We start from the raw sequence: 14,731 nt of genomic DNA, 5'->3' as shown, positions 1-14,731 counted from the left end.
GAAAGTTCAGAGAAGCAGCCACTATCATTCTTCTACAAAATCCTCAAACCAAAAAGGGTGAGCTCCTGTTGCCTCCCACCTTAGATTCCTCTCTCTGCCCAGCCATATCTTTCTGTCTCCTCCTCCTAGTGCTGTGATTCAAAGGTGTGTGCCATTACCGCCTGGCCTCTATGGTTAACTGGTGGCTTAGGTCTGCATTCTCATCTCCAGGCAAATAAATTTGTTATAGCACAAATAAAATATCAGCACACCCCCACACCGAGAGTATATAAAAATGCATTAAGATTTTAACTATGTGTTCTTCTAGTAATTTTTTCAGTATCACATCTTAAAGAATAAGTCCAGTCTATTTTGAGTTGATTTTTACCATTTGTGTGTAAGCTTTGTTTTGTTTTTGTCTGTTGTTTTTGTTTTTCAAGACTTGGTTTCTCTGTGTAGGCCTGACTGTCCTGAAACTGGCTCTATAGATCAGGTTTTCCTCCAACTCAGAGATTTGCCTGTCTCTGTCTCAGAATTGCTGCCATTATAGGCATCTGCCAGCACAGCCCAATTCTTCTTCTTCTTTTACATTTGCTGTATTACTTTTAACTTGTATAGGTGGGTGTGTCTGTATTCTAGTATGTGTGCAGGAACTCAGGTGCCTGCAGAGTACAGAGATGATGGATTCCCAGGAGCTGGAGTTTACATGGCTGTGAGTCTCCCCATGACATGCATGGGTGAGGAAAATGTAACTGTCTTGTAGAAGAACACTAAATACTCATAACCACTGAGCCATCTCTGCAGTCCACCCTTTTGATGGTTTCAAGGTTCCAGTCCTATCTCTCTACATGTAAATCGATAGTTTTCTCCACATAGTGTATTGATAAAACAGCCTTTGCCCTTCGTGTGTTTCTGGAGCCTTGGTTCAGGCAGCACTACCTTTGGTCTCTCCTCGTATGTAGAATGTTGCTTTCCTTCTGGTGTTGACCACATTCTTCCCCTTGATTTCTGAGAGTTTGGTTCTTAAACTATCTGAGTTAGCATCTCTTTCTGTTTAAGATTTTTTTTTGGGGGGGGGGATAGGAATTCTCTTTTTCCTCTCCAGATTAGTTTTCTGCCACTATTCCTGGAAATAGGCTGTTTTTCTCTTTCTTTTTAGACTTCCTCTATGCATGTCTGGTGCACACCACAGCATTGCTAAAGAACTCTATGCTTTCTTCTCTTTTTCATTGTTTTTTTTCTTTCCTTTTTCTCTTCTGACTAGTTGGTTTCAAATGACTTGTCTTTGAACTTGAAGAATTTTTCACATCAGCTCCTGAATCTCTCTGCAATGTTGTCTGTTTCAGTCACCATGTTCCTTGAGTTCCTTCATTTCTATTTGGCTCTTGGGTTTTTGGGGTGAGGTTTTGGTACTTTGAGTTTAGTTTTTGTTTTACTGTTTGGTTGTTCATAACTCTTCTTAGATGACTCTCAGATTCATTAAGGTGCTTATTTTGAGGTTTTTATCAGGGAGCAGGTAGATGTTTGTTTCGTTAGTGTCTGCTTGGAGATTTTATCTTGTTGCTTTTGGAGCATCACAGTCTGTGATCATCTGTGGTCCTTGTGGCTTTGTGATGATACATGTATATTAATAGAAATAGCATCTCTTCTTGGATTTAGGAATGACTTATAAGTGTGAAATCCTTAACACTTCAGCCTGCCCAAGGCTTCTAGGATAGCCAGCTAGCTCATTAGATCATCATGAGGATTTCTGCTAGTATTTATGCAGGCAGTATATAAACACACTTGGTGCCTTGGTCCCCAAGTGTCCATAGTCCATGTCTTCTTAGGGCCGTGTCTGAAATCCAAACCAACTGGTGTAGGATTAGACCTTGGGTCTACGTGAACAGGCCTAATGTTCTGACCTATAATGCAGTAAGGGGTGTTAGAATTTGGATCTCCAAAAGTCAGCCTGGAATCATGGCCTATAATAGCTGACATGCATCTTGAGGTAGTTTAGAAGCTTGGTGTATTGGTTCAACTTGAAAATTCAGCTAATGGAGACATCCTGGCTTTAGGGTTGGACTAAAATAAAAATTGCTAGGAGTTGGACTAGAAATCCTGGTGATAATGGAGCTTCAACCTCTAAAGCCTCATCTGGCCTTTGGGTTTGAACCTGAAGTTTGGAGAAGACAGCCTGGCACTGGGGCAGGACGGGAACTTGGGAGCACAAGGGCTTGCCAGATTATGCTGCCAGTGAGGTCTATTGTGAAAAGGAGGCTGCCCCCATCTTGCATTTCTACATGGAGTGTGTCTCTCCTATGTTGTACTAACTGTGACTGGGGTTTGGGGTGGGTTATTCTCCCCACTATATGAACTATGAAATTGTCCTCCCTGACTTCCTTACTGCACTTCTTCTTAATGCATCACTCCCCTCTGATGTGATAACAGCTCCGCTGGAGCCCTAAGATTTTGAGAAGGTATTTTCTGGTATGAATGGTTGTTCAGATTGATATTTCTGTGAGGGAATGAGCATATGGAATTACCATTGTCCCATCCTGAATGTCACTTGAGTATTTTCTTTGTACATGCTGTGATACTCACTTGCATTTTGTGTTTTTTTGAAGATTAATATGTATGAAGGTATTTATGAAAATTGCGTATGATTTCATACACTCCCTTCTTCATGAACAGTGTCATTATAATCTATCTTTTCTGCCTTTAAGGAAAAGACAAACAATTTTCTCCATCCTGTATAATTTCTAAAACACTTCAGTAATCATAAGTTTAGTCACTTAGCAAACACTTATTAAAAATCTATCGTAGAACTAGGAATGATGGTGCATGCCTATAATCCCAGCACCCAGCACCCAGTAGGCTGAGTTAGGAAGATCATAAGTTCAAGACTGGCCCTCATGGCCTCTGTCTCAGAACAGGAAAATAAGGACAACAATCTAATATACACAAAGGCCTATTACCTGAACCTGTGAAATCTATGAAGACCTTTTTAAACACACCACTCAAACACTCCAAAACATATGCAATAAAGGACCCAAACAAGCCATGTTTCTGAAGCAAGCAGGCTTAAATGCTAGCAGAAAAGGAGTAAAAATGATGTCCTTGATTAGAAGACAGAAATACTTCAGGCTAGAGGGACCCAGCTACGGTAAATACAGCTTTTAATCTAGGCTTTGAGGAGTTTTAGGCAGCAAAGCATAAACAACTACATTATGATAAACACAGGCAACATTAACACAGGGAGAGTTAATTTCATTCATAGCAAGTCGTGCAAAATAACGATCATGAAGTCTCTTAGCTACGAAGGAAGAAGAGGTGGGTCGTCCAGCCAGGGTGTTGGATTGGCAAGGCTCTGTCAGGCAGGAAATTTTCTTTCCCAATATCTTGTTTGCTTGAACCTAAAACTTTTCAGGAGGTTTTAGGATTAAGTGGAATGTAAGCATTCTGATAGGCCAGGGCATGGCTGCAGAATAGCTCCACTGTGAACGCAGAGGAAATGAACACCTGGGAACGTTCTGGACAACGTTTCCAGTTGTTGTCTTTATCTTGCTAAAATTTCCCCACATCTCCTGGATAGCTCAATAGGTATCGTGTTGTGGTGAGGGGTTTACGTTCATGAGTTCAGTTGTGGAAATATCATGGTTCTTGGAAGGCTTGCTTTGGAGCCGAGAGAGTTAGAATCCAGCAATTCTGAGAGCACAGGGAAAAATAAAAGACGTCAACATTTTATGTCCTACAAAGGTCCCATGGAGCTGCTTGTCAGGGTAGCTCCAGAAGGTTTGGTGTAGCAGTCGGAGAGCATGTTTTATGATGTCTAACTTGCCTGATACACCATTTCACAAGAACAAATAGCAGGTTGAGGTAACACAGGCTCCTGAGGAACAACTTAGAAGAGAGAAGCCTTGACAGATAACAGCTGTGGAGAGCCTGGCATGGTGCTCTAGACTTCTACCTCATCTGTCTCAATCTCAGTGATTTTCTGAAGGCTGTCTAGAACTATGGAGAACAAGTCCCAGGATGCTCTTAAGAGGTCCAACTGTTTCATTACTGCCTCCTATGAACTGTCCAGTGACCATCATTCCTGATAGAAGAGGGACAGATCTGAGTGTCTACTACAGGATTCAAAGGTCTAGTAGAGAAAACTGATCTTTCTGTGGGTGCATGATCAACAGCCAGAAGGATTATTTCTACTTTGCTGATATATCACAGACTGTGTGAGTATGTGCACACATGTGTGCATATTTGCATATGTATACACATGTGCATATGTGTGTGCATGTGCATGTAGTTATGCTTATGGACGTATATATGACGTATGCATATGTGTATGTTTATGATCATATGTGTGTTTGTGTGTGTATGTTTCTACACATGTGTGTATATATATGTGTGTATGTATCATATCTGCATCTGTAGGATGTAAGGAGGACCGAGAACGTATGAATCAGTATTAGCACCCAGAAAAACTGGGAGAGAAGCAGATTTTCACAAAATACTAACTGGTTACAAAGGATGTCTCATTTTGGGTTGATTTGATTAGCCATAATCTTTGAATCTAATTTCTCAGGTAATGTTTCTTTCGTCATTTTCCAGGGTAGCAAGCTGATTAACATCTCATTTACATTTTTATTAGCCCATAAAGCTTTGCTGGCTTGTGTCCTTCTATGTCACGCCCAAAGCAATACTTACTGTCTAATAGTAGCTAATGCAGGCCATGTCAAAGGTCTCAGTGAACGCTAGGGCTCTCTCATTTCATGTCTTACAAATGTTAAATGCTTGAAGCTTTGCCGGTGGGAGTGTAAAATAAGCCGATTATGAGGCATAACCTATTATCCTGTCTCAATCTCCAAATGCCTAGACAGCAAGACGTGGCCCCTACTTTAATAAAAGAAGATGCTGCAGCATGGGATGCAATAATTGGGAACACAGACTCTCTGGTTTCAACTTATGAGAAGAGCACTTTTGAATGCTGCAGAAGATGGAGTGCTCCTAAATTGGGTTTTAGCTATTTAAGACGGTATGTTCAATAAAGGTCTATCTTCATAAGCTAACCACGTGACACAAGGGATGTCAGATTTGCCATCAGTGAGTGATGGCTCAAAGCACACACGGAAATATGTACAATTAATTCTGGCTTATGGGGATGAGATAATTGATGAGACTGACTGGTGTGATATTTAAGAATAACTTGTATGTGCCCATGCTGGTCTCTATCTGAATTATCATGGTCTAGAGGGTTCAAATTTCATGGAGAAATTTAGGATTTATTTCTTGATCTGAACGTTTTTTAAAGAAAGAATTAGCAGTCCATACAAGTACCCCATGAAATAACAATATTTGGGTCCATTTTAGTGTTTGTGTGAGAGAGACTCTTTTTAAAATTCCCACGTAAGATGAATTTTTGTATTTGATAAGGCGATTGCTAGGGTCCGAACTGTGCTTACCCCAAACTTGTATCTTGAAGCCCTAACCTCTCATACTCTAAGGTTTGACTGTACTAGAAATTACATATTTAACAAGTAAATGAGTTACAATGTGATTATGAAGTGAGCTCTAAACCACTGACTATTTTCTTAGGAGATGAGGAACCTGGGGCAGAGACAGATACTGCAGAGGCAAATGCAGAGATGGGATCATAGCGACCGTGAGAAAGCTCCCACCTGCATACCAAGCATGAAAAAACCAAAGTTTCCTACCCTGTGGCTTGGCAATTAAAGGTACTTCCCCCAGCACTCATTCTGTCAGATGTCTCTTTTGAATCTCACCGATCCTAATAAATTCTAGGGCAGTGTCTCATAAATTTGAATGTTTGGGAAGTACCTAAGATAGGAGGGTCAGTAAGACAGATTGACATCTGAGGAATATGATCCCTTCTAGAGGGATGAACATGCTCTGAACTCAGATTGTCAGGAATCGACCAGGCTCTGTGGCTAGGCTGAAGCAACACTGACTTGTGCAGTATGGTTTTGCACAACAGAAGTGTTAAATCTGCAAGGCATAACCGAGACATATCACGGTCTTAAAGAGACACCAGGGTACCATAAAGCCTTATTGTGAAGACTCAGATCTGCATAAACAGACTGCTTTCCTGACTTGTGCTCTGCTTCCGCCTGTCATGTCCCAAGCTTGCACTTCTGTCAGGTGAGATGACAGAGCCATTCGTGAACTGAAAAAAGGGTAGTTAGCCTCCACGGGGACGTCAGCTTTACTAATTACTAACTTCATCGTCTCCGATGACTTGCCACCTTCCTCTGCGTTTCTGGTTTTTTTGGTTGGCTTTGCCTGATAAAAATGAGGAGAAAGCCCCCAAGGAGGCTTATGTTTGTGTATTTGGTATAAGGTTACTGAAAGGTCTTCGGTTATGAATCAAGAGGGACATGGAGGCAGAATGATCTTTGCGGTAAGAGATTTATTGGTTGTTATTAACGCTGTGTTAAGAGAGAAAGTGAGGGCTCAGAAGAGAGTTCAGTCCCATGGGACAAAGTAAGGGTTCCTTCTTACGGGTTGCAGAGAGAGGAGGTAGCAAGCCTCCCTCTGATTCCTGGGTGGTAGGTGAGTCTGGGAGCCAGGGCCAGTAAACTTCCTTGGGGAAGTGAGCATAAGGGTGCCTTCTGCTCTCCTGGGATGAGGGTACCTATTAGGAGGTTATAGATGGATTCTCAGACTAGCTGTCAGTGGGTGTCTTGTCATTTCTTCCACAGCTGTGGAAGAGGGAGGAAGAGGCTGCACCAGGTGGGTGTGACCCCATCCGCTTCCAGCTCAAAGCTCACAGCTATCCCCTCAGCGTGTTAAGTTTTCAACTGTTTTATTTTATTATTTGTTTGGATTTCAAATAAAGTTCACAAGATGCTGAAGGCAGCTATGGTCCTGTTACACTATAGATTTATCAGCACAAAGGCGAACTTATGAGCAAGGTGTAGAGATAGATGTACATTGCAATTTAAAATCTCTGTTGTCTAGGTCTCTGGGGAGAAAACTAAACCCATTACAAGAGAAATAATGCGGAGAGCACTGGGAGCTTTGTGGTAAACAAAACTGTCCACGGAAACCCTGGGATGACTTAGGTAAGAATGGATTGAGAAACCGTCAACTACATTTCCTTGAAACCAGAAGTAAATTCCAAAATAACTGGAAGCTCTTCTGAGCTTTGCTTGGGGGAAAGTGCAGGGCAGAAGACCTTCAGTGTGAATGTGATGTCCTCACCCCCTCACGGGTCACTCTGTACCTATGGCTTTCTTTGACAAGCAAGTCCCCCAACCGTCACATCGTATATGGGATCCTGACTGCCATCTTCTTTTCTTTGCTATTGCACAGTAACTGCTACTGGTGACTGATCAGTCTACTGACAGATGCAGGAAGAACAGCAGGGAGAAGAGTTTGACAACATTCTGTAGAGCTGAATGATTAGGAACAGAGCACTGCGTGTCTGTGTATGTGTGTGTGTGTGAATGTGTGTTCTTATGTGTGTGCATCCATGTACGTGTGTATCTGTATATGTATGTGTGTTAGTGTTTATGTGTCTGTGTATATATATATGTGTGTGTGTGTGCCTGTGATTTTCTGTGTGTGTATCTCTCTGTGTGTGTATATGTGTGTGAGTCTCTCTCAATGTGTGTGTGTGTGTGTGTGTATTATATCTCACTGGGTCCTTCTACTCAGACAGTTAAGGACCAAGTAAATTTCTCTTTGTTTCAGTCAATAATGCTTTAATCGTTGGTGTAGTGATTCTTGAACTTCATTTGTAAATTTCTCTTTGATTCAGTCACCAATGTCTTAATAGTTGGTGTAGTGATTCTTGAACTTCATGTTCTTTGTGTTTTGTGAAGATAAGTCCTGTTTTAATAATAAGTATGAGTCACTGTGGAATATTCCCCCATTTAGTCACATGCCTTTGAAATTGGGTTATATAAATGGAAATTCTTGAAAAGAAGCTGTGTCCAAAAAAAAAAAAAAAACTACTGTAAGAAGTCTGTGTCTGTAGAACAGTGGGAATTCCAGGACTGTGAAGAGGTTGGAATCTTGCACCTTTAGAGAGTAATTACCTTATCTTGGGTGACTGTTAGCCCCCTGGAAAGCTGGTCCTTGTCCCACAGTGCCCTAGGGGATGTTCTATCGGGAACTCACCAAGGCCAGCTGGCCTGGGTCTGAAAAAGCATGGGATAAAACCGGACTCGCTGAACTAGCAGACAATGAGGACTACTGAGAACTCAAGAACAATGGCAATGGGTTTTTGATCCTACTGCCCGTACTGGCTTTGGGGGAGCCTAGGCAGTTTGGATGCTCACCTTACTAGACCTGGATGGAGGTGGGTGGTCCTTGGACTTCCCACAGGGCAGGGAACCCTGATTGCTCTTCGGGCTGATGAGGGAGGGGGATTTGATCAGGGGAGGGGGAGGAAAATGGGAGGCGGTGGCAGGAAGGAGGCAGAAATCTTTATTAAATAAATAAATTAAAAAAATTAGAAATAAAACTTCTTAGAACCTATTAACTCTGCAGAACACTAAGATGATCATCAGATAGCGTCTTGGGCTTAAAAAATTGCTGCTCCAATCTCAGTGTGTTTGCCTCGCTGCTGTACCCACCAATGCCTTTACAACTTAACTTGATCGATGAATTCCTTTGTTTTATAAAACTATAGAAACTGATTCAGTGTTGGAATGTGGAATTCGGGGTGACTTAAATGTGTGTTCCTGGGCCATGGGCACTCAAAATGGCTCCAGCATAAATTGTTTCTTCTTCCCCTTAAGGTGAGAGCTATGATTTGACCATGACCAGACCGAAGCTCACCTGGTTAACGTCTGCATTATCTGAATTCCCCGCACAGTGGTCCTCATTCAACTTTCCAATCCTTAGTTTCCTCATTGTGCAAACTGAGACTGACATGAGCTATTCTCAGAGGAGACTGAAGAGCACATTACAGCCACAACAGAAAAATAGCAAACCTAAGCTATCTCTTCTACTTTCCATGCTCCAGAGATTGTGTGATGAATGTCCATTCCTGTACCCAAAGAGAAGAGGGTTCAATGCATGTTTATTGATTGTTTGGGCCTTGAACGAATCAATATATGCATATGAATTGATAGATGGATAAATCAGAGAAATATTGGAGCCAGAGACAACCGATATTTTCTTCCCGTTTACAGCGCAGTAAATTCAAATCTGCGCCTCAGCTTGCAGTCCACATGTCTGAGAACCCGCAGCATGTGCCATCTTCCATCATTGAAGTAGACAGCTGCCCAAGTCAATGGAAATTTCATTGTAAAATTATATAACGGAATCCACAATTACAGGAGGCCACACACACCAGGGGCATTCATGGAAGGTCTGAATTTGATGTGTGGAGACAGAGAGTCCTGTCAGGCTCAGCATCACGCATTGTTTCACAGAGAAGGCGGACAATGAAGGCCTTCACTACCAATGCAAGGCCTCTCATAATCCAGTGCCATCGCCTCGCCCACTGCCTCAAGAGGAAAACAGAGCAGTGTGTACCTACCTGCACCTGTCCTAGTAAAGAAACTGTGTTACCCACGGCACTCAGCACCATGTCACCCCCGGAATTTCACCCCGTTGGCTTTCCTCAGGACGGGGGCAGCTGTCTTTCCCAGCTCCCTCGCACACCAGGGGACCCTCTGACCTAAAGATCCTCTTCAAACTCATTCTTCTATACCTCAGCCTAACTTAGCTTTCAGGTATTGTTATTATTTCTACTACAATTTCTGCACATAAAACTTTGAAAAAACATATAGTCAAAGGAAACTTCTCCATTAGTTAATTGCCAGTTTAGACGTTAGCATCCCTTATTCGCGGGAGGTGAGCGCTGTGGCACCCGTGGGCTGGACTGAAATTTATGCACATGGCTTTTTTAGATAACCACGCCTATGGTGAGGTTTGCTTTACCTTATAAACCAAGTGCAGTGAGTAATTAGAAAATACAATAGATAGAGAGGTTACAGCAATCCACTATAGTAAAGCTTCGTCTAACCCTAAGGATTATTTCTAGAATTTCTCATGCAATGTTTCCGAACTTCAGCTGACTGTGGCTAACTAAAAACTCAGAAAGGGAAGCCACACTAAAGGAGAGGCCGAGACATGAATCCTGCAACCTTCCGTTGGAAACTCGTCCCCAAACCAGCACACTGGAGCAGCTGACTCTTTCGTGCAGTCCGTGAGCAGAATACACTGAACATATTCACGGCAACGGTAGTTCTGGAAAGCTACAAATCTTTGTGTTTTTAAAATATACTCTTAAAATTTTAATTTATGCATGTCTGTGTGAGCAAATGCCACATGCGTCCAGTTGCCCAGGTCATGTGTGTGGGCCCTAAGGGTATCAGATCCCCTGGATCTGGAGTTACAGGAGGTTGTGAATTGCTTGATGTGGATGCCGGGAATAGAACTCAGGTCCTCTCTGCCAGAGCACTGCTGAGCCGCCTTTCTCGCTCAAAACTTTACAACTGAAGATGGTGATTTTAGGGTTTTTGCTTTGTTTTGTTTCTTTGTAAACAGCGTTTCACTTCCCTGTTTTTGACCTGATCAATAATTCAGTTAGTATGTAAGAAGAACAAAGATGTTATGTCTGAACCCGTTTCATGAACAGTCAGTTATTGACCACAGGATTCATTAAAGTTTGTACCCTGGGTAAGGAGGAACATTGGGTAACACACCAAGAAATTAACATGGGTAGAAACCTTCCTGCAACATTTCAGTAGAGTTTCCCTGAGCGGTGACATCAGTGCAACGTTTTCTCTCTGCCCAATCCATAGCCCCAGAAAACAGCCTATCAAGTCGCTGTGAGGGAGCAGCCTGCTGAGCACTGCTTTCAAATACTGGGGCTCAAGGTTGACTTTCAGGGGAGGGCATCATCCATTCCCCAGTTCTTCCACTCAGATATCTTAATATTTATTGGTCTAGCTGAACTTTTTTTTTGTATGGGGAGAAGACACTGCATTGAAGTGAATTCACTGAAATTTTTGTCTCCCCATAAGTGGTGCAAAATCGACTCTATATTTACAACATCTCTAGACCTCTGGGGTAATTTTGTAGTGAGTAAGGTCTTATAGTAAAGAGAAGGGATAGAAAAAAAACACTTTGTTCTTGACAAGAGACTGATAAATGCGAGGAACTATTGAGTGGTGTTTTAGGAGATACGGCTCGTGTATTCCATAGATATTACATATGACTTTATTTGTGAACTCAGTTCACATTTGGTTGAGGGATTGTGCACTCCTGGAAAAAGGTGCAGTGTAATTCAGAATATGATAATTTTTATAAACAATTATTTAATAAGGAGGAAGAAAGCATCTTTATTACTTTAAAGAGCTTCATGATCTGGTACATCTTAGTAGACTATGGGACATTGAAAACAGTGACTGAGACTCCAGACAGATCTTTAACCTGTAATTGTGAGGCAGTTTCTCTCAGGAGACACGATATCGAATTGAGCAGGGACAATAAGAAATACTCTTGACTATTTGTAAAGCTAACCAGATATTGTCACGGTAGTCTGTTTAAAATTTAATATGTTGACAAAGTTAAGACAAGATCCGGACATGTCCTCATGGCTTTATCTGATGCTGCATCCAGCACACCCTACTGTGGTTGCTGTGGCTCCTCTCGCTGCTCTGGGCCTTAGTGTATTAGCTCTCTAGCCTGTGCTCCTCCACCGTCAAGGCTGTCTTCTTCACACCGGGCTCTGTCAGCATCCCTGTCCTTCAGACTCTTTGATATAGATCTTACATACACGGTCCCTATTTCTCCATCCTATCATTTTATAGCACTCGCTGGTAATTGAAATGATAGACTATTTTCTCTTCTTCACTGTCTGGCTTCTTGTTTCTAACCGTGCTGCACTGAAAAGGAGATGTTGTTTGCTGTCTTAGCCCTGCCAGCTCAGCATTCAGAGCAGAGTCTGGGGTATAATTTGTGTTTAATAAATGTTTCTTCAAATAATGAATAAGTGGGTAGAGTAGAGAACAGACTTGCATCTCTCTTCACTCTGCAGGAAGCAATCTTCCGAGTATTCTGTGTGGAAAATTTAATTAAACCCTGTGAGGAGCCTACACTTATTTTTTCAGGAGTTGAACCCAGGACCTTGCGTGTGTGAGGCAATTCTCAACCACTGAGCTACACCCTAACCCTTCTATTACTGTTTCCAAATAAAGAAAGAAGGTCATGAGCATCAGTCAGTAACTTCCTCAGAGTTAGGAGAGAAATCTGAGGAGGCTGAGCTGCCTGAATCCAAAGCATTGACTCCTAATCACGGCGCAACACCTCTTACACCCAGACATCTTAATATTCACTGATGTTTGAGAACATGTTATATAATGAGCTGAACCCAGTAGAAAATCACATTTACGTAGCTAAATTTGACTGTCAGAGTAAATGACAGCAAATGAGTATGTTCAGTATTAAATAAAAAGTAAAACAGCTCCTCAGATCTGAAAATCCAGCGTTTCACACAACCAAGAAGACGGCAACATTTTCTTTTTCTCGGGTGAGGGAGGCAAGACTCACCTCTGGGTGACCAGCTATGGCAGCAATGTGGAGGGCTGTGAGGCCACCATAGCCCACTTGCTGGACATCGGCTCCGCTGTGTAAGAGGGACGTGATCAGTTCCGGGTTATCCTGTAAGGAGATACAACTTGAGTGTTTTCTTCCACTAACAGCAGGTGGGGAAGTTGTGCTGGTTCTTTGGTTGGGTGACGCTTAGATGCTCAAAGAAAGCCTGAGTGTGACTTCTGTCCCAAGCTCATATTAATGAGCAGAACGGCTCAGGTGATGGCAGTGTAAGAACAAACAGCACAATAGAGCAGCAGCAATCAACCCTGGCACATAACCCTGAAAGGTGCAAAGAGCTCCCGCCTAGGGCAAGGCTCCAGCAATAACATCAATCTTACAAGTAATTCACGCCAACAAATATGACTTCCTAGTAACCCAGGTTAAGCCCAAAGAGGTCAAGTAGGCCACACCAACAAATATGACTTCCCACTAACTAAGATTGACCCCATTAAAGAGGTCAAAAACTCACAGAAAGAGTGTGAAGGTTTAAGTTATTTGCTCTTTTAAGAATGAAGATGAAATATTTCTTCTAAGATGAAAATGCGACCTATATAAAGCAAACCACAACTCACTGGGCTTTCATGGTAGTTATGCAATTGCTTCTTCATTGTACAATGGCATCGTGGGATATAAGCAGAGTAGGTCAATATTTTCTCAGCTTGGTTCAGAATATGCAAGGGTGATGTGACAGGTCATGTATTCACAAAACCCAAGATGTCAGTGGACTCCGTGTTCAAGTCTTCATAAATAAATAAACAAATCCATAATCTCAATGTCTGTAGTACGTGGCTTGTGGATACATAGAATGGCAGGAAAGAGGAATCTTTGGAAGATGGGATCATTCATGAACTGCATCCCATAATTTCAAACTAAATACTCTAATTAAATTCCATAGCTGAAAACTAAGTTAATGTCTTAACATTATCACATACAAACATATGAAGGTTTAGAAAAAAAGTTATTTCAGTGTTTACAAAGTAGGCAAAGATCTTCAAATAGCAAAATCATGCTGCAAACTTAGCCTCCACCCAGCTGCTCTAGCAGGAAGGTTAAAGACCATGGAGAGCAAAGCCTGTTGGTCTAGCTTGCTTTTCTGTTGCTGTGACCAGAGTAACTGGGAGGAGGAGAGGGTTTCATCGTCCTTTTCCAGGCTCAAGTCTGTCTTTGAGGGAACTCACACAGGAACTCATGGCAGGAACCACGGAAGAATGCTTCGTGTTGGCTTGCTCCACTTGCTTTCTTATACACCCAAGGCCCAGCTGCCTGGGGTTGGTGCCATTCACTCTGGGATAGTCCTTCTCACATCAAACATCAATCAAGACAATTTCTCACAGACATGGCCAGGCCCACCCTGGTGGAAGCAGTTCTTCAGTGGGGGTCCCTGCTTCCCAAATGACCCTAAACTGTGTTAACAATAAAACCTAACTGGTACACATGGGCTCTTCCCACTGCATCTAAACACAAACACGTAAATAGACGTTGAATACCCTGCACTTACAGTTTCAGTCTGTCACATCAGGACAGCTCTCTGGGCTTGTAGGAAAAGGGAGGACTCACTTTCTCTAAAGCATCCCTCCCTACCTGGAGAGTGTCTGTAGGCTGGGAAGCTCGACCTTCTCTACACGGCGTCCTCAAGCCCAGATGCCTGACCTGTCTCAAGCATGACCTTTGACACAGATTCACAGATTCTGTGTCTGAAGGCTCTTCCCCTGCTGCCCCCGTGAGATAATTAGGTTTTGTGCTCCCAGCAGTTGCTGTGGGTAGGTCTGTTCCGCACTTTCTCAAGGGCGAGTGCAGATCTGACCAGTTCTGTGCTGTGATCTCCTCTTCCCCAGTCTGTCTTCTGCCTTCTACTTCAGAAGGGGTGACTGGAAATCATTTTCTTGAAGCTTTCAATCCTTGGATGCCGCTTCTCAGCCATCCCTGTAGGCATTCCAGGTCAGAAAGGGAGCCTCTTTCCTGTAAGTTTAGGTGGAGCCAGAGATGGGATTTGAGCTTAGGTATGCGTGCTCCAAACAGCATGCTACTCTGAACCAAGCCACTGCCAGTGTCTGACTCCTAAGTCCTTTCCATCACATGGTCAAGCCCTTGTCACGAGCTTTTCACTGTAGTGCACAGGAAAGGGATGCAGCCCTTGCCAGCTATCTTATCATGATGCAGTGCATGGGCTCACATAGGAAGCTGAACTGGGACAGAG

General features: G+C 42.7%; 1 protein-coding gene across 1 annotated transcript in view; it reads right to left on the bottom strand.

Annotated features, from left to right (window-relative positions):
• LOC101993063 (serine/threonine-protein kinase TNNI3K) overlaps positions 1-14,731 on the bottom strand; it is a 218,983-nt gene that overhangs the window by 187,768 nt on the left and 16,484 nt on the right. The window contains exon 5 of the mRNA XM_005357460.2: positions 12,490-12,600. Within this exon, the coding sequence (XP_005357517.1) occupies positions 12,490-12,600 (111 nt within the window). The remainder of the gene's footprint in view (positions 1-12,489; positions 12,601-14,731) is intronic.

This window comes from Microtus ochrogaster, chromosome 21 (genome assembly GCF_000317375.1).
Source record: "Microtus ochrogaster isolate Prairie Vole_2 chromosome 21, MicOch1.0, whole genome shotgun sequence".
Taxonomy (NCBI): Eukaryota; Metazoa; Chordata; class Mammalia; order Rodentia; family Cricetidae; genus Microtus; species Microtus ochrogaster.
This window is presented reverse-complemented; position numbering and strand designations above follow the sequence as displayed.